Source organism: Camelus bactrianus, chromosome 5, assembly GCF_048773025.1.
Source record: "Camelus bactrianus isolate YW-2024 breed Bactrian camel chromosome 5, ASM4877302v1, whole genome shotgun sequence".
Classification (NCBI taxonomy): Eukaryota; Metazoa; Chordata; class Mammalia; order Artiodactyla; family Camelidae; genus Camelus; species Camelus bactrianus.
The window spans coordinates 54105704-54123641 of record NC_133543.1 but is presented as its reverse complement, the minus strand read 5'-3'; the positions used below and the strand labels follow the sequence as shown (position 1 = coordinate 54123641).

General features: G+C 41.6%; 1 protein-coding gene across 4 annotated transcripts in view; it reads right to left on the bottom strand.

Moving 5' to 3' along the window:
- MAP3K20 (mitogen-activated protein kinase kinase kinase 20) overlaps positions 1–17445 on the bottom strand; it is a 156566-nt gene extending 139121 nt beyond the window's left edge. The window contains exons 1-2 of one of the 4 annotated variants that reach the window (XM_074363894.1): positions 17038–17445; positions 4996–5188 (exon numbers count right to left, since the gene is read on the bottom strand). In XM_074363894.1, the coding sequence (XP_074219995.1) occupies positions 4996–5188; positions 17038–17288 (444 nt within the window). In that variant the 5' untranslated portion in view covers positions 17289–17445. Of the gene's footprint in view, positions 1–4995; positions 5189–5358; positions 5759–16840; positions 16999–17037 lie in introns of those variants that run through there. The other 3 variants (XM_074363897.1, XM_074363895.1, XM_074363896.1) reach the window with 3 other exon arrangements.
- Between the last annotated feature and the right edge of the window lie 493 nt (positions 17446–17938).

Genomic DNA, 17938 nt, shown 5'->3' with positions numbered 1-17938 from the left:
AAAAGGTCTGTAAAACTCAGTTTGCTTGAACATCCTTAGAAAGTGGCATAGGTTGTCAGAGCTATGATTGGCTTAATTGAGTTTTTTTCTGATCATAAGAGAAAATATATGGGTTAAACTGTTCACACCAGTCAAAACTTAGTGATTGGTGTACTTCATTATATGTAAATTTTACCTCAAAAGTAACAAAACTGCAAACACATAATGGACTCTGTAATAATACGCATGCTGAAATATTTAAGGGGAAACATACTGATACTTGCGACTTAATCGTGAAATGCTTCAAAACTGATGGATGGATGGAAGGATACATAGATATACATGTAATAAAGCAAGTATTTATGTTAATGACAGATCCTAGATGGTAGACTTACAAACATTCAGTACAAAACCCTTTCAACTTTTCTTTAGGTTTGAAAATTTTCATAATGAAATGTTGGGAGGGGAAGACATATGAGATCATCATAGAAAAACACTAAAAACAAAGGAAAGTGTAAGAAAAATAAAAAACACTACACAGATACCAAGCAGACACCTAGGATCATATTACAAACATTGTTTTGTAACTTGCTTTTACCACTCGGCAATATATCATAAGCATTCTCCTAAGTATTCTCTTTAAGTATTCTTCCAAATGTAATGGAATCCATTACACATATGAAGCATAATTTTTTTCATCTCTGTAGTTGACAAGCAAAATTGTAATATATTTAAAGGTATAACATGATGATTTCAATATACGTATATATGTTGTGAAAGGAGCCCCACAATTAAGCTAATTAACACACCCACCACCTCTCACGTTCACCTTTTTGAGGAGGGGTGAGATATAGGATAATTCGTTACAGGACACTTGAGTTGTTTCCAATTCTTCACCATTATATATATCTGAAATGAGCAACCTATTACAGCCTTCTTTTATCCCTGATTATTTCCTTAGGATAAAGTACTAGAAGTAAAATTTCTGGCTCAAAGGAAGTAAATGTTTTAAGATTTTTTGATACATTTTGCTAAACTCTTCTCCAAAAAGTATCCCAGTTTACATTTCTAACAGGAGTATATCACAGATTATACCTATTCAGATTATGATGTCAAATTTTAAATTAAATGCTTCCATAAATAAAATGTCTATAACCATTTTTTCTCCCAAAAGAACAAAGGCTCTTTTTTTAAAAAAAGTCTACAATAAGCAAACCTAGCTTCCAAATCTTAGTTTCTCAATATCGCACTCCCATGTCAGGTACTCTGAATCAGGGCTTCCTGAAGAAATGGCTGGCTCCAGGGCTGCAGCAGGAACTAGTTCAGCCTGGAACATCTCTCTGTGCCAGGAAGTAAGTACAGGCTAAAAAACTGACGGAGACGCAGCAAGAGGACACAGGAGCCAATCTGAAGGGTCTCTTACTTGCCCAAATCAGGGACAATTTAAGCATGAAAGTGCATACCAATTGTAATGAACTGTAACATTTTGAATTTGAAAAAAGAATCCATAAGTCTACAATGAAACAATAAGTGAAGAAAGGAAGGAAAGAAGGAAGAAGGGCTCTCGTTTATGCTAGAACTTCTTGCTTTTCTACACAGTAACTGTCATAATAAAATTTGATTCCAACAAGAATCACAGATGGATGCTAAAGACAATGTACTGGAGGTTGAGGAAAGATACTTACATAACCTCAAAGGATCTACCAATAATTTCATTATTAATTACAAAGAGAAAACAGGTATTTTTACTGTGGAGAAATTCAGTGATCCCCTCAATCAAGAGTTCAAAATTAATATCATCAATAATGTGACAAACCAACACTGCAGGTCTTGCATTAAGATACATCAAGGACACAGGCCCAGGCAGCACTCCTACCAAAATGACATAACCTCAAACTAGGCTGGTGGGAGGGAAAATCAGAGAAACCCCAAATGAGGGACATTCTACAAAACTTTCTTGCACACTTCAAAAATGTCCAAGTTTAAAAGACAAAGAAAGGAGGGGAAATTGTTACAGATTAAAGCAGACTAAGTATAGATCAACTAGATGTAGTACGTGATGCTAGGTTGGGAAAAAAGTTCCCATAAAAAGCCATTATTGGAACAACTGGTAAAATTCAAAACCAGACTTGTATAGTAGGTAATATTATTGTATCCACCTTAAATTTTTGACAGTTGAATTATAATTGTGTTCTTGGGAGATGCTAAAGTATTTAGGGATAAAGGTACATAGCATCTGCAATTTACTCTCATGTTTCAGTAAAAATAAAATATATATGAATATCTATGAATCAATAATATATAGACAGAAAGCAAATGTTACAAATGTTAATTGGTGGTGAGTCTGGGGAATAAGATGCTAGAGTTCATGGCGCTAGCCTCGCAGTTTTACTCTAGGTGTAAACGTTTTTAAAAAATGAAGTTTTATAAGATATGGAAACAACCTAAGGGTCCATCAACAGCTGAATGGATAAAGAAGATGTGATATATATGCTCTGTGTATCATGCTTAGTTAAATAAGTCAGACAGTGAAAAACAAATACTATTGCTATCACTTATACGTAGAATCTAAAAAATAAATCAAACAGATGAATATTTAAAAATTAAGTTTTAAAGCACTACAAAGATTTTAAGTAAATGCTATTTTTCTTTCCTTTTTTCTAAATCAGAAAAGTAATATATACTCACTAAAGCAGAGGGAAGTATACATACTCACTAGAGGTCTACAAATAAAGTGAAAATAAATAGCATCCCTCTGTCCTTTCATGTAAACAAAATTAAAGAGTTTTGCATATATTTTCTCCATGTTCCATATATTTTACCAGATATCAGGTAATTCTTAAAGAGTTCCAAGAGTGAGCTACAAACATATTATTAAATGTTCCATTGCTTCTAAAACTCATTGGCAAAAATGACCAAGTGACACAGGACTGAATCTATAAAATGGAAAAAAAAAAACCCCATAGTTTATTACCTTTATCTTATCATTGAGAAAACATCTAGCCACGAAGCCAATACATCGTTCACAAAATGTAACACTTACAGAAGAAATGTATATTTTGTTTCCAATAATTGCCAACCACTAGGCAAAATGTTTTACGTCTTAAACTTAAGTTGAGTCAGTAGGTGTGGGGATGCTTTGCAATAACCTACCATGTCTCTTTATCACTGACAGTCACCAACTAAACTGAGCCCAAAGCTGAAACTGAGTTTCTGGCTTTCCCATATACAAGTTTATGAGTTGTGCTCCTGCAGTTTAATTAACATTTCTGAATGCTACTCACTCAGGTTCCATACCTACACCAGAGCAGGACTTGGCAGTTTCCAATTCTTGCTTTCACCCTTGGGCTTTCTGATGTCATTTCCCTGGCTCTCTCAAAAGACAGTAAAAAAGGTATTGGGCATGGAATGGGGGGGTGGAGTGAATGAGTTGCAATTATTGTTTTCATACCAAAATTTGTTTCATATCTCATAAAATCTCTCTTACATCCAACAACCAAATAAGAACATGCTCATTGTATTGAAGTTGCATGCTTAAAAATACTAGCATACTTATGTACTTCTTTGAATATAAATTTGATGGAATTGGCTTATTTTCTATTCCTACCTGGTCAACTAGAGGTTTCAGAGTTAAAAACTAAAGAACAGAGGGTCTCATCTGGATTTCACCTGACCCTACGGGGGCAGCTTAATACATTTCTCAAAGCTCTATTTCCCCATCTATGAAATAGGTACAAAAATGCTTGCCTATAAAGGGCTTAAGAGTTCATAGAACAAAGAAGGTAGGTTTAGCCTAGAGTAAGAAATGGTTTTATTATTTGGCTACTATTAAAACATTTATTGATAAAGCAATGAGGGAGAGGAAACTTTTTCTATATAGTACTCTTCTGTTTGGGGCACACGTTGGCTTTAAAAGCTACCACTTCTTAATACTTTCCACAAGCTACAGATACCATAAGGCAGAGACAGCTTAGTCCTTCTGACTTGGCTTCAACAATCGGAAACACAGCTGGTGATCACACAGCCACACGGCAGTGCTGGGAGGAAATGCCACAAAGTGCTTTCCATTTGGGTTTCTGTCTCTAATCAATTGCTACGGTTCACTGGCAGCAGTTAATGGAAAAAAAAAAAAAAAAGAAATCATTCAGGGAGAGTCAAAGATATTTATGGAAAAGTTCACTTTAAAAAGATATAGAAAAGACCAACAATTAGCCAAAACAGGACATAAATAGAAATGACCAAAAAAAAAAAAAAAAAAACTGCAAAGGGTAGCTATTAAAAATGATCAGTGTCCCAAGCCTCTATGGGTCAGCTCCACAACTGGCTTTACTGTAGAGTTTAGGCACCAAACTGAATGTGGGGACGATGCTGCGTCACTTTCCTGAGAAAGCTGAAGGGTTTATGTATGAGTTCTGAGCTCAACTCGGACCAGCACAAACCCTAGATGCCAAAAGCCAAGACCTTTTTCTGATTTTACAAGTTGGGCAGCTCTCTGTCTAGCACCTTTATGATACAAAGACCATCACCTCGGGTTTCAAGTGGAGGTAAAATTCAAGAAGCTGGAATTGTTTACATTTCAGCAGAAGAATAACGTTTTTTTAATTTTCAAAAGACAACTCCTGATGACCACAAATTTACAGACAAAAAAATGCAAAGGGGATGAAAACTTTACACCCTACTCTCTACTGACCCCTCTTGGCTGACCCAGGAAAAAGAAAAGCCTGCAGCCAGGGAAGGCCTGAAGGCTCACCTCCCCTGGAGGAGAGCTCAGAGAATATTTGTCTTTCATGCCATGGAAAGAAATCCTCTCAGTTCAGACGACCCCTAGTAAAACTCAACCCTAACGCACACATGGCATTGATTGCTATTTATGGGGCTCCTAGAATGGAAATTGGGAAACGGCCTCATAGATCCGACCCAAAGGCTTTGCTAGGTCCCTGGCAGCCTGCGCTCTAGGTTGAAAAGCTTACATAAGTTGCTACCGTGACCACTTCTGATAGCAGGAAAAGACCTTACCTCTTTCTCTATTTTGAGTAGCTTCTTTACAGCCACCTCCTTGTCCTGTGATATCCATTTGGCTCGATAAACACTCCCAAAACTTCCTCCACCGCAGTTTTCAAAAAACTGCAAGTCATCAAATTTAATTTGCACAAAGGAGGTACCGAGAGACGACATCTCATAATGACAAAGTATTATACTTCCACAAAATCTGCAGAGAGAAAGGAAGGGAAAAGTTAGATTGTAAACATATTAGAACGAATCCTCTGAATTCCACTTTTGCTGATGGATACCAAGTCCTGTGATGCTTCCAGAAAGAGCCTTAATGACTTAAGAGGAAGAAAAACAAGAGTATAAACAAATCAACATGAGAACACTTACCCTGGCAGCCAGTGCAGAATTCAACAGCACCTTGTCCAGACTCTGAAAACACAGCTGTCCCCCCAGAAATGGTTCAGATTCCCCCCCGGACCAAACCTGCAGCAGCACTTCCTGCACATCCCCAGCTCTGCCGAAAGGCTACTATGTCGCCAGGTCTACCCTGAAGCCCGGACAAACGGGAAGCACGCTCTCAGCAGCAGGCCTGCACAGCGATCCTGGCATCCGAGGCATGCCATCTCTGCACGCTGTGCTCACTTCACAGAAAATATACATAACCTCAGCATCTGAGCATGCTGGCACAGGAGGGCCGAGGTGCTGCAAACCGAACGCACGTTCGGTGTTGCAATTCCAAAAGCAAAGTGGTCAGCTTAGGGATGAGAGGGGAGCTGGCCAAGTGTTTTCCAGAAGTGACTCCCTGGACTGTATCCTGGAGCAGAATTTAATTAAAGGGCAGAAAATCTGCCCTTGATTACAATATATTAAGTCATCCAGAGAACTCTGCCAGGAATGTTTAAAAAAAAATATTATGCTTGTCTCCAGAGGAACAGATTCTCTCGCCCAGAGATTATTACAGTGATGTTTTCTGCAGTCTAAGGAGTTTCACTGTTCTCCAGGTAAGTGGTCGTTCTTCACACCCCATGTCAAACCACAGATTAGCAGGAAAGACAAAACAAAACCATCCAAAACAGGACTGAAACAAAGGACTAAAACTCTGAACCTGCATGAAAATCAGACGGATAAAAATGTTTGTGTACCTATTCTTCCCAAATTGTAAACCAGAATCTTATAATGAGGGAGTAAAAAGACGAGTCTGTATGTACAAGACATTCTACAAAACACCTCCCCTGGGCCCTTCATAATTGTCAGCATCATGAAAGCTTAAAAAAAAAAAAGAAAAGAAAAGAAAAAAAGCAGAGAAACTTCTAGAACACAGAATACTTAAAGAAATATGATGACTAAATGCAATGCATGGTCACTGACTAGATTCTGGATCCCAAAAAAGCTACAGAAGGTCTTATTAGGATTTTAGGGAAATTTGATGTATTAGTTAGTATTATTTTATCCATGGCAAATAACAGTATTTTGGTTTTGTAGAAGGATGTTCTTGTTCTTAGAAGGTATACTGGGAGATGTATTAAAGTATGATATCTCCAATTTAATTTAAAATGGTTCAACCCTCACTCTCCCTCCAAAAAAAAGCGAATGGGTATAGAAAGCGAGGAAGCAAACGCGACCAAGTATTCAGGACCGGCAAATCCAGGGCAAAGTTACACGGGCGTTTCACTGCGCTTTCCATTTTTCTGTGGAGTTTGGTTATTTTCAAAATAAAAAGGTGGAGGGGGCCGTTTGTGTCTACATAAATGGACAAAATTTCTTCAGAAACAACCTGTGGCTTTGCTGAGTGATGCCCATAGTCAGCTCAGAGATCTTAACGTGCAGCTGACTAGCCGTCCCATTTTAGGAACATCAGGTCATTGAAGAATGCTGATTTCTTATGTGAAGTTCAACTCTGCTCTACTTTGGGAAGAACGCAAGACAGAGGACTGTTTATCCTCAGAGCTCTGAAAGATAGCTTAGAGTCTACATAAATAAAAAGTATGCAGATACAGTCTGTCCGTGTTTGATTCAACAATTCACCTCACTAATTTTTGCTTCAATTCCTATTCAGTTCAATAAGGAAAAGGGGGACAAAAGATAAAATTTAAGAATGTGCCAAAGGTAGGTAGGGACACGGAGTACACAAGTTTGTTCTTAAATGCAAAAAGCTTGTTCAACAAAACGCAGAACACTACTTGCAAGAGTCCCTCAGTGTTACAAATGCTAGGTCTTTATTTTTATGATTCATTTTTACTTTTATCAAAGTACAAAAAATAAAATAGGACCACAGAGATTATAATGAAAAATAGAGCTCCCCTGTCCCTCCCCTCCCCACACCCGGTTCTCTCTTCAGAGGACCCTAATTTCAACTCCCTTAGGATTTTATTCTGATGTTCATATTTCATGATATTTCTATATCTGTATCTGTTTAGAAAATGTGTTCACATTGCTATTTCCTGATTGTTCCATTTTAGTTATTACCTATTAACTTCTCTTTGTGGAAGCTAAGGGTTTAGTTTTCATATCCCATTCTTCACCTACTTACATACAAGTATGCCACACTTGCTCAATCCTCCCAGCATCCAACGATGCCGCAACATTTGGTTAAGTCAACAGTCACCGTTTACAGCAGTCTGACAAAGTAAATATTACTCCCAAGAGTGCTGTGCAGGACTCAATGACTTTTCCTTTCTTGGATAACTTTTTATTTCTCCTAAAGTTATTAGTTGTTTCTGTTTTTGTTTTTTTTTTTTGCTTAGCTTTGTATACATCTAAAACTTAATTCACCTCAGCAAACTTTCCCAAGAACTGCAAAACTCCTCTCAATAAAGTAAAAATGTCAGGTTTTTTAGTTTGTTTGTTCTATTTTCTCTTGGAGACATTGTTCCTATACCACTTATCTTGAGTCAGTCTGGCTGGAATGGTCTCTCTCGGCCTGACCTGCCTGGGACTGCTTTCCCCACCATCCTCAGAACTTCCTTCACCTTTTCCTCTGGGGAGGGGCTCCTGTACTGGGATCTCCTGGCTTCTCGCCTTCCTTGGTTTATTTTCATGCTTTGACAGTGCACGTCTCCCATTTGCTACCTGAAGAGAGGGCCCAGGATGCATTTTTTCTGGGGAATCTCTGTGTTAAAATGTCTTGATTGGTAGCCCAGCTAAGTATGCAATTCTAGGTAGGAAATAATTTCCAAAAGCAGTACTTCATACTCATCTAGCCTATAGGGCAGTCTGATGCTACTCTGCTTACTAATTCTTTTTACATTACTTTTTCCATTGTGAAAGCTTTTAGGATCTTGTATGCATCCCTGGAATGCTGACATTAACAGGATATGCTGAGGGGTGAGTCTTTTTCATTCATTGGTGGGACACTCAGTTTACTCTCGGTCTGTGACTCATGTCTTTTAATTCTGGGAAATTTTCTCATGTTCTTCCTTCACCACTTAGAGCCACTTTCACTTCTTGTCTTCTCCCTCCCCAGACACACACGAGGAATGACTTGCAGTTCCCCGTACATGCTCTCACGTCTCCACACTTTGGCACAGGCTGGTGTCTCTGCTTTGAATGCCTCTCGCTGCCCAGTGATGTCCCTGACCACCTCCTCTGGGCCTCGGGAGCAGAGTTAACTGCCCTTCTTCAGTGCCACAGCTCCCTTATTTACTCTTTCATCTTTCCCACTGACTTCCCCCCAGACTAGAAACTCCCCCCTCCCCCAGTGGCAAACGCATTTCTCTTTACATCTGGACCCGCAGTACCTACTACACAGCCAGGCACGTCACACCTTTTCCATTTAAAAACATGTATTGAATGAGCGAATGAACAAGCAAATGAACAAATTATTTCTGGCTCTGCTGTTACACCTTTTGCAGCTAGAAAGATTCCAATCAGAGTAAGTAAAATCTGAGATCTGTTTTTACAAGTGCCCCCCAGAGGATGCTGAAGCAAATCCTGATTTGGAAACCGCTGCCTAGGTCTCTTGGGAGATGGAGAAGAGTATGTCTGGGACCTCCAGGACTGAGTGTCTCTGAGTCCAAGGGAGGGGGACAGAGAGGAGGGGGAGAGGGGAAATCCTTTCCAGAACAAACGGAGAGATGTGAACCAGGATGAGATTAATATGGGTAGGTCTGAACCCTCTGGTGCAGAGCAAGCCCAGGGAATATGGATGAACTGAGGCAAATCAATCCCATTTGAAACCGACCCAGGGGTGCCAGAGGAAGGCTGACCTCTGAGAAGCACAGCTCTCCAGCATCTTCATCCCGAGATGAGACAACCAGTCTGTCTTCCCAGAATCACTGTTACTCACTTTGTGATGCATCCCGCCATTTGGAAGCTGGCTATGTATGAATGGAACTATATCATTACTTGAGTGTTTTATTGAGTCTATAAAAAATTAAGTCCTGTCTGATTACCAAAGAGACTAACAATTCTGAGGTGTATGAGTACAGGTTTTCACTCCAGCGAGCCTGGCAAAGCATCATGGACTTAGCTGAAGAACACGAATGAGATTCCCACTGCCATTACTGTGAGCGTCAAACCACACGCATTAATTTTTCCCTTTGTGCTTTCTCTCCTTTAAAATCATTATTCTAAAGGGATCAACTTATGACCAGAAGAATGATAATCCAAGTTGCTGATTAATCATACTTAGAGCATCTTGGGAAAGACTGCTACCTGATCAAACTATGTTCTCATTTTTCAGACGTGTTCTCCAGTGCGTACACCAGAACGTAACATTAAGAGTCATCTGTACAAAGGTATTTACATAGTACACCCAATCAAATGATGTTTTCATCCCACTATGTTAAAACAATTCTTCTATTTGAGAAGGGTAATTTTTCTTCATGCAACAATTCCCAGTCCCAACTTTGTAGCATCTTAATTTTTGTTTCATAAACTCTCCAAGTTGTTTTAAATGTTAGTCGTAAGTATGTACCACAGAGCACTGAAGGGTAAGTTAGAACAGGGATATCACAAACATGAAAGCTTAAGAGTGGGTCACAACTTTGAAAATCACTAACTCAGTGGTTGAACCCAATCATTTGAGTACTTGGGTAGTAAGACTAATCTTTTTTTTTTTTAATTTTAAAAATTTCCTTAAGTTAAAATTTTAAAAGATTTTTAAGCTATTAATTAAATTGCTGAAGCTTATACAGTACCATCAGCTAATTATCAAAAGTAGAACTACCTGGAAGAAGAAAACCTTAAAGGGAGTATCATTTTACTTTTTAAAGTTTTCAGCCTTCCAGTTCAAAAAAATCAGACTTTTGCTCTGGACTTAAAAATGAAAAGGAAAAAAGGAAAAAGAATACCCGCTAAAGTTTAAACGTTAAAAAAAAACAAAAAAAAAACAAAAAAAAAAAACACCAAAGTTTAGAATTAAGTGTGAGTTAGAACTCTGCCTCTACCTCTCAGTAACCTTGAATCAATCACTTTTTCTCAGATCATAGCATTTCCAGACCCAATAAATAAAATATCCAATCTGTTATCAACTGTCTCAAAATTAATATTCCAAAAGTTATCATGTTTGCACAGTATTATTTGACTTCTTTAAGTCTTACTTCCAAATAACAGATATTTCAACACAGAAGCACATGGTCCAGGGGAAAGACCCTGGTTAGAGAGATCTGGTAGCAAATCTGAACTTATTAGCTGTTAGACCTCAGGCAGGTCACTGAGCCTCTCTGACTTCAGTTTTCTCACTGGCAGTAATACCCTTTCTGTGTAGTCATTGGAAAGTGGGAGATGCTGTGAAAGGCCTTGCACGGTGCCTAGCACACGGTATGTCACACTCAATAAATGGAAACTAGGTTGTCTAATTCTTTTAATAAGTCTTGACATCCTATTTAGCCATCTACGTTCTCAGCCTTTGTAGTTAGGAATCCTTTCGTCAATTGTTTTCCTCTTCCCATTTACAGAATTGTTTTATATTCTGTCTCTATCAGCTTTGCAGAGCAACTATTAATAGATTAACGTACTGTTGACCTCTAAATCCTTACTATTTGAGTTTCTTTGTGTATGTTTCATTTTTTCTCACTCCTCTATTTGCTGCTTTTGGTTTTAGTCATTTTTGCAAAATGTAGCCTCTTAGTAATTATAATTTTCTTTTAAACATTTTTTTATAAAGAGAATATTTAAGTTATTAAAAGACAATACTCTGGGGTTTTTGGCACTTTTTAGATATTAGGGTTTCTAGGACCTATTTATTCAACTGCAGCCCTGACTGTGGAAGGTCCTAGAGGATATTACTTTCTGTGGTGGCCACTGGCTTTTCTCAGATCTTATCTGCTGCATATCAGATAGACTCAGAATACCTGCAAGTCTTAACTTAAAAAATTAAATCTACTTACAAAAAGGTTAAATATATTAGAAAACAGACCTTTGGAATTTTTCCAGATTTTTCTTTTAGGCTTATATGGGCCTATTATTTCTGAATCCAGATCCTTCCTGCTTTTCTTTCTCTGATTTACACTATCCTTTGTCCTCTCTTCACAAAAGTAGTTAGATGTTTGTTTTCTGATGGAATAGAGAAGGAAAATTTAGTTTCTTTATCATGACCTGAATATGACAAAAAAAAAGAAAACCTACTTTCAGAAAACAGCGCTCAACAAATTCCTCGGCCAAGCTTGCTGCCCTGATGTTTACTTATGCCAGCATTATTTCAGCCTCTTTAACACATTAGTGAACAAACTAATAAAAATGTGCTTTATCATGTGTGTAAAACAATACCACTTGGATTACGCTTCTGCAATTATTATTTTTTTCTGCAAGTCTTAACAATGGGTTAAGCTCTGGTTTGATGTATTTGTTCGTAACACCAAAGTCAAGGAGTCAAAGATTCTGTTCCTGAACAGGACTGCTGTTCTGCTATGTTTTTGTTTTGAAATCACTCAAAAGAGATAAGATCTACGAGACTAGGTATGGCTAGAACTAACTAGTATTGTGTCTGCCGTAGGTACTTCCTTCCTTCCTTCCTCCAAGGCTGCCACTGGAAAGCAGCATGTCTTGTCTAGAACAGGTTGCTGGGCTCGGTGAAGAGCATCTTCTGTCATGGATATCTGGAAGGTGCCAACTTTCAGAGGCTGAAACATAGGACAGCTGTTGTTTCCCTTGTTTCCCCTTCTCTGCTTCACCACATAAATGACATAACTCTCCAGTTAAAGCACAGGTTCAATATTCAAATGAACTCGTTACATGAGACATGATTTGCACGTTAATATTTCAATTATGAAAATAGATGCACTTTCTCGCCAGAAATGTTGTTACTAGAAGCAACATCCAGGATGAACAGGAGTGCAGGGAGCAGGGCCATTTATGCCACAGACATGCCGCCCAAACAGCAGCCCGACTAGTAAACGCAAAGTAGGTACAACCCATGACACGAGTCACTGTGGGGGCTTTCTGTGTGGAACAATGGGAGGCGTGAGGAAGAGAACCCAGCCAGGGTCTGAATAAGCAAAGGCACACTGAGAGCTGGCTGGAAGAGGCATTCCCAGGTGCCCGGGGTGCGTGCTGGGGAGAGAGCAGCTGGTAAGCAAACCAGGTTTATTCGGTCAGCAGGCCCACCCATCCTTAAATCTTGCAGCTACTCAGCTCCTGTTTTCATAGTCTTCTGTCAGATAGAAAGTATCTCACCTTCCTGGCTGCTCACAAACAGTACAATTTGGGACTAACCTAGAATGAAAGTTCCCTGAGAAGGGTACATAGGAGAGTTAAAACCCGGTAACATTAAAAAAAAAAAAAAAATGGGGGTGTTAAAACTAGATAAGACCAAAGGAAGATCCTACAGCATGTATCGCTGAGTTAGGGGCAACGCTATCTATGGACAAGAATTCCTGGTTATCAGGGCTGCCTAGCAAGGAAACATACCACCCTGTTTAGTAGTGAGTTCCCCGTCACTGAGCGTGTTCAATGGGAGGCGGGCATGTGGGGAGGAGACTGGGAGAGCAGAATGAATGTTTTTTTTTAAAGATCCGCTCCAACCCTATGAGCACGCTATGACTAACTGACCTCTCCCTTCCCTTCTTAGGTAAACAGTCATGAACCTGTCACTAAGAGCCCCTTGACACAGTGCGAGAACACAGTGATCAGTTTCAGTGATGGCAGTAATGGAGATGACTGGACCATCCTCCCAAATCTCTCCTCCCATGCTGGCTGGGAAGGTGCGAGCCGGACTTCAGACGTCTATCCTACAACTATCCTCTCCCCTTTTTACTTTCAGAGCACAGAGCTCTGCTCACCTCAAAGCCACAGTACGGCCACAGAAAATGAAAACTCTTTGGATGATGATCTACCCCTGTTCTCTTCTCTGCACAGTGGAACTGCAGCAGCCTATGCAGTGGGCTGCACTGTGCAGAAGGTGGATAAAAAACACACATCTTACAGCATCAACTTTACTTTAAGATTCGGGGGAATAAATAGGCTTAGCACCTGTTTGTATTGGTTTGTTCAAGAAAGTAAACCAGTACAGGAGAGAAAGAAAAGTCACATGGATTTTTAAGATAAAATGCAAGATTTTAAAGAAAGTGCCTGCTTACATTGGGGGTATTTATGGCTGTTTACAGACCCCTGGAGGAAGACATTCTTCCCCACAATAGGGCACTTTGGTAGGAAAGTTTCATAAGCAAAGATGTACTCCATGACTGTTAGGCAGCGATTCTTGCCTTCTCTTTTTGGTCTTCCTCTACGGAAGTCCAGAGATGATTCCAGAAAGAAAGCTCTTGGTCCCTGAAGATAATTGGTGCTCAAAATCAGCTGTAAGAATGGTTCCAAGTAACTTCAGAGTTGGTCTTCCAGGTCATAATCTTCCACTATTCCTACAACTCCCAAATTCTTCAAATGTAAATGCATTAACTTGCAGATTCTCCCGCAAGAATATTACAAAGCTGTATGCAGACACAGAGGCACACAAAGCTGCTTTAGAAATCCCTACACTCAAAGCAGGACAGCAGCTATGAAGCCTGCTTAGCTGGGAACAGGTGAGACAGGCAGCTTTCTCTGTGTATAACTTGAGAATGTGGAAAACCCCTTCTCGGCCACTCGGTTATGGCAGCTAAAGCTTCAGGCACTGAGTCAAGCATTTCCACATGCTGCCTCGTATCCTCGCACTTATGAAGCAGGGCTTACTGCTCCCAATTTGCACGTGAGGAGACTGAGGATAGAGGGTGTAAACATTGCCCAAGCCAACTACCTAACTGCAAGTGACAAAGCTGGGATTCGAATTCAGATCTGCCTTCAAAGTCATCCATTTTTCCCACTGTATTGTGTCTCTTTCCCACTGTATCATTCTGCCTCTTCCTTCTAATTTGTCTTTTTTCTTTAAACACACCCTTTTCTCATTATAGGAATTACTAGATTGCTTACCATCCACCTAAAGTTCAATGTGAGGCTTTAATTTCCTACTAGCCGTTGTGATGCTGGGGTTAGGATGTCAAAACTGCGGCTGCTTTGTTCTCACAGAATCTTCTACTGAGCTACTTAACTGCTATTCAGGTATAATCAATGCTTCGGCTGTCCATAGGCGGGTCTGACACAAAAGCACTCAAGTATCAGTCAAACCAATCTAAGGTTCAGCATTTATACCTCTCTTTCCTTAACAGGTACAGTTTTCTGGTCACAGCTGGAACTCTGCTTATTTGTGTGTAGTGGGCAAGGTTAATAGCCACGAAAGAAGTAGCCTAAATCTTCCCTGCAGTAAGACCGAAAAGGTGCCTTAGCTGTTCTATTACATTGAGATAGACAAGACATAGTCCCTGTCAATCTGTCCTGGGTAGAATCAAATGGAAAACAAATGATCCAAATTGATTTTTATTTCTAACATCTCTGGATACAGATATAAGGCTATCTTATTCCAAGAAGTACTAAATCACCACAAATACCTTTTTCTGTTTTGTTTTGTTTTTTTAATCATTGATTCTCTCCTTTCTTTTCTTTGAATCTATCAATTTCTAAAATCAACTGTCCATTTTTTCTTTCACGCCACACTAATGGTTTCACTCTATCTCTGACCTCTTTTCATAAAACATTATTGTAATTTCTCCAGTGTTTTCTCTGATGACTAGATTATTCACTCCATGCCCCTCTTAACTCCTGTTTATAATTTTGTAGCCCTATCAAAGTCAGTTTCACTGCTCATTCCTGATAGGCACTCAGCCAATATATTGCCAATAACACTCACTCTTGGGCTAACTTAAAATACACAGTGCCACTTGCCAAGTTTCCTTATTTGGCAAGAAGGTCCCTTAGTTCCCAAGATCTTTGACCATCCATTTTTAGATCCAAATCCTCAGTGCTTAATATCTGGATATTTCTCTCTCTCTTTTTAATTTGTCCTTAAGTGTTCCCTAAAAGAATAAGAAAAAGAGATCAATCATCTATTTGCTTTCCTAGACAAGAAAAAAACGTCCCTGCACTTAATGGTCACTTACCCTGGGATTATTACACTAACACTTTTGATAAAAACAATAATATTTTCCAGTTTAAAAAAATTCCCAAAATAATCTCAAAAAAAAGTTGTAATAGAAATTAAATTGTGAAAGATTAAAATAAGCAGTACACATTGCTCTAAAAGACTGTTTCTTAATCGTCTCTTTCCAAACAAACTAAATGCACATTCATTTACAATCTCCCAAATCTCTCACTATTGTAGCAGGAACGGAAAACAAAGGCTCCACAAATGACTAAAACTATAATTAAAATGCAGCCACCCCATATTTTTTTGAACATCAGAAACGACATGAGATTTCATTGTGGAAGTGGCCTACTACAAAGAAGACAAGTATCTTGAATCACTTGTCTAAATGTGTTTGTAGGTTTGGTTTCCCTGAATCCTAGCTGCTCACGTCAACGGAGGCCAGAAAAGCAAGGAGGCTTTCCTAAAACAGCCTCAGGGTTAACATAGGAATACGCTTTAACAACTACCGTGGCTCAAATATCATCGAATTAATTATGTGAGTCGATTCTAAAACACTATCATTCATGAGAAGCTGCTTATTGTGGTATCACTGGAACAGGCCACTAAATGGTGTTGCTTTCATTATTAAAGAAACTAACAAAAATAGTAATTAAGTTCTCCCATAAATAGTGCTTATGCAAGACCCGGAGGCGCAGCAGAAACATACATTTTCAGCAATCTAACAACGATTGCCCCGTTTTTTTACGCAATTCACTGCCCTCTGACCAGTTTCGGATTAAAGTTTTCCCGCAAGCTGTCAGGAGCAAGCGAGGCGTGGCGGCCGCCTCAGCCCTCACCTCCTGGCCTGGTGCAATTCTCCAAGCCCAGGGACTGGAGGACGCCACCGTGTCGGCAAAGAGGCCACAGCCGGCGCCGCGGAAGGAACAGGGGCGCTCGCGGTGCGGAAAGGCGCGAGCTCCACGCTGCTCGGCAGGGAGCGGCCGCTCTCGGTGGGAGGCGGGCTCCTGGGCCGGCCGGCAGGAAAGAAGTCAGTGGGCTCTCCTCGCACGCCAGCACCTCTGCTGGGAAGCGGCCTGCACCCTTCGCTGATTTGGGAGACTGGCGCCTCGCTGCCCGAGAGACGCCCGGGTCACCCCGGGCGAGGCCAGCTCTCCGGCGTCTGGGAAGGGCGAGCGGCGACCCGGAGGCGCCGTGTTCCCGGGGCCGAGAACGCCGGAGACGCTCCGGGCTGCGCCCCGCTCTTCTGGGCGCCAACTTCTGCGTGGGACCCGCCCGAACTTTCCCAGCCGCCCCGCGCGGCCGCTGGGGTCCGGCGCGCAACGCCGCGGGAGCCGAGGACGCCGGGTCTGGTCCGGCAGGGGTGCCCCGGGACGCCGACCCCAGCGCGGCCTGGGTCCGCGACGCCAGGACGAGTCGATATCGCGGCGCGCCCGCCCCGCACCCTCTCCCCCCGCGGCCTCCGACCTGGCCCCTTACCTGGCTCCCGGGCCGGGCGCGAGCAGCTGCCGGGGGCGCAGAGGCCCCGCGCGCGGCGAGGACGGGGGCAGCGACCAGGGGTCGAGAGGACAGCGGCCCGAGCGGCTCCCACGCTTCCGCCCGAGTCAGGAGTTGAACATTCCGCCTCTCCGCCCCGCGCCAATGAGGGAGACAGCCACTGCAACAGCACCACCTACCTCCGAGCGCTGAACCGCCGGGCTTCTCTGCCCGCGCCGCGCACGCCCGCCAGCCAGCCCGGCCGCAGCGCCGACGCGCGGGAGAGCGGGGCGGGGGGAGGCGCTCGCGCTCCCGGGCTGCGCCCCGAGGGCACCGTGCGCCCCGCGCCCTGGGGCCTTCCCAGGCCGGCCGCCGCCCTCGGACGACAACCCCCTGTCGTGGGGGCGCGGGGTGGGGCGGGGTGCCTCTGCGCTCCTTTGTGCCTTCTCATCTTTTAAACACGTTAACACCACGTATTCCCTGAACTCATCCTTATCAACAAGCATTAACTGTGAAAAAGGCGTCGGGATACAGAGAGATGGGAGGCTGCTTCTTGCCCTACAGAAGTTAATTATCTACTTGGGACGAGGACCCAAGTGTACAGATATTTCGGAGGATAGGGCTGAAGGATGCCTCAGTGGAACCATCGGTAGATACCTACGAAATTTTAAGGAGGGATCATGGTCTGCTGCCCTGGTTGGTGACTAACAAAGCCGAATTCAGATGAGGAGACTAGAATCCATTCCAGGTGTGAGCCAAAGGTGGAAACCACTACTGGGGAGAGAAGTAAATGTCGAGTAGGAAGGATGGTTCAGCAGAGAAAACGTGAGACAAAGTTGCAAAGGTATGGGCAACATTATCCAGGGCTTTTGGGTTTGAATCTTATCATCTATGGACACTGGGGATCTGTGGAAATTTAGACTCAGATGGGTAAAATAGGCGTTTGTGGTTTGGTTTTAATCGTGATTTAGAGAGAGCGCCGTCCACAGTGGTTGTAGGATGGGTTGCTAGGGCAAAACTGGGAAGCAGCATATTGTCACTGCCTGGTTATGAGATTGTGAGGACTTGAGTTGGTGTGTATAAAATAGAATTAGGAAAGAG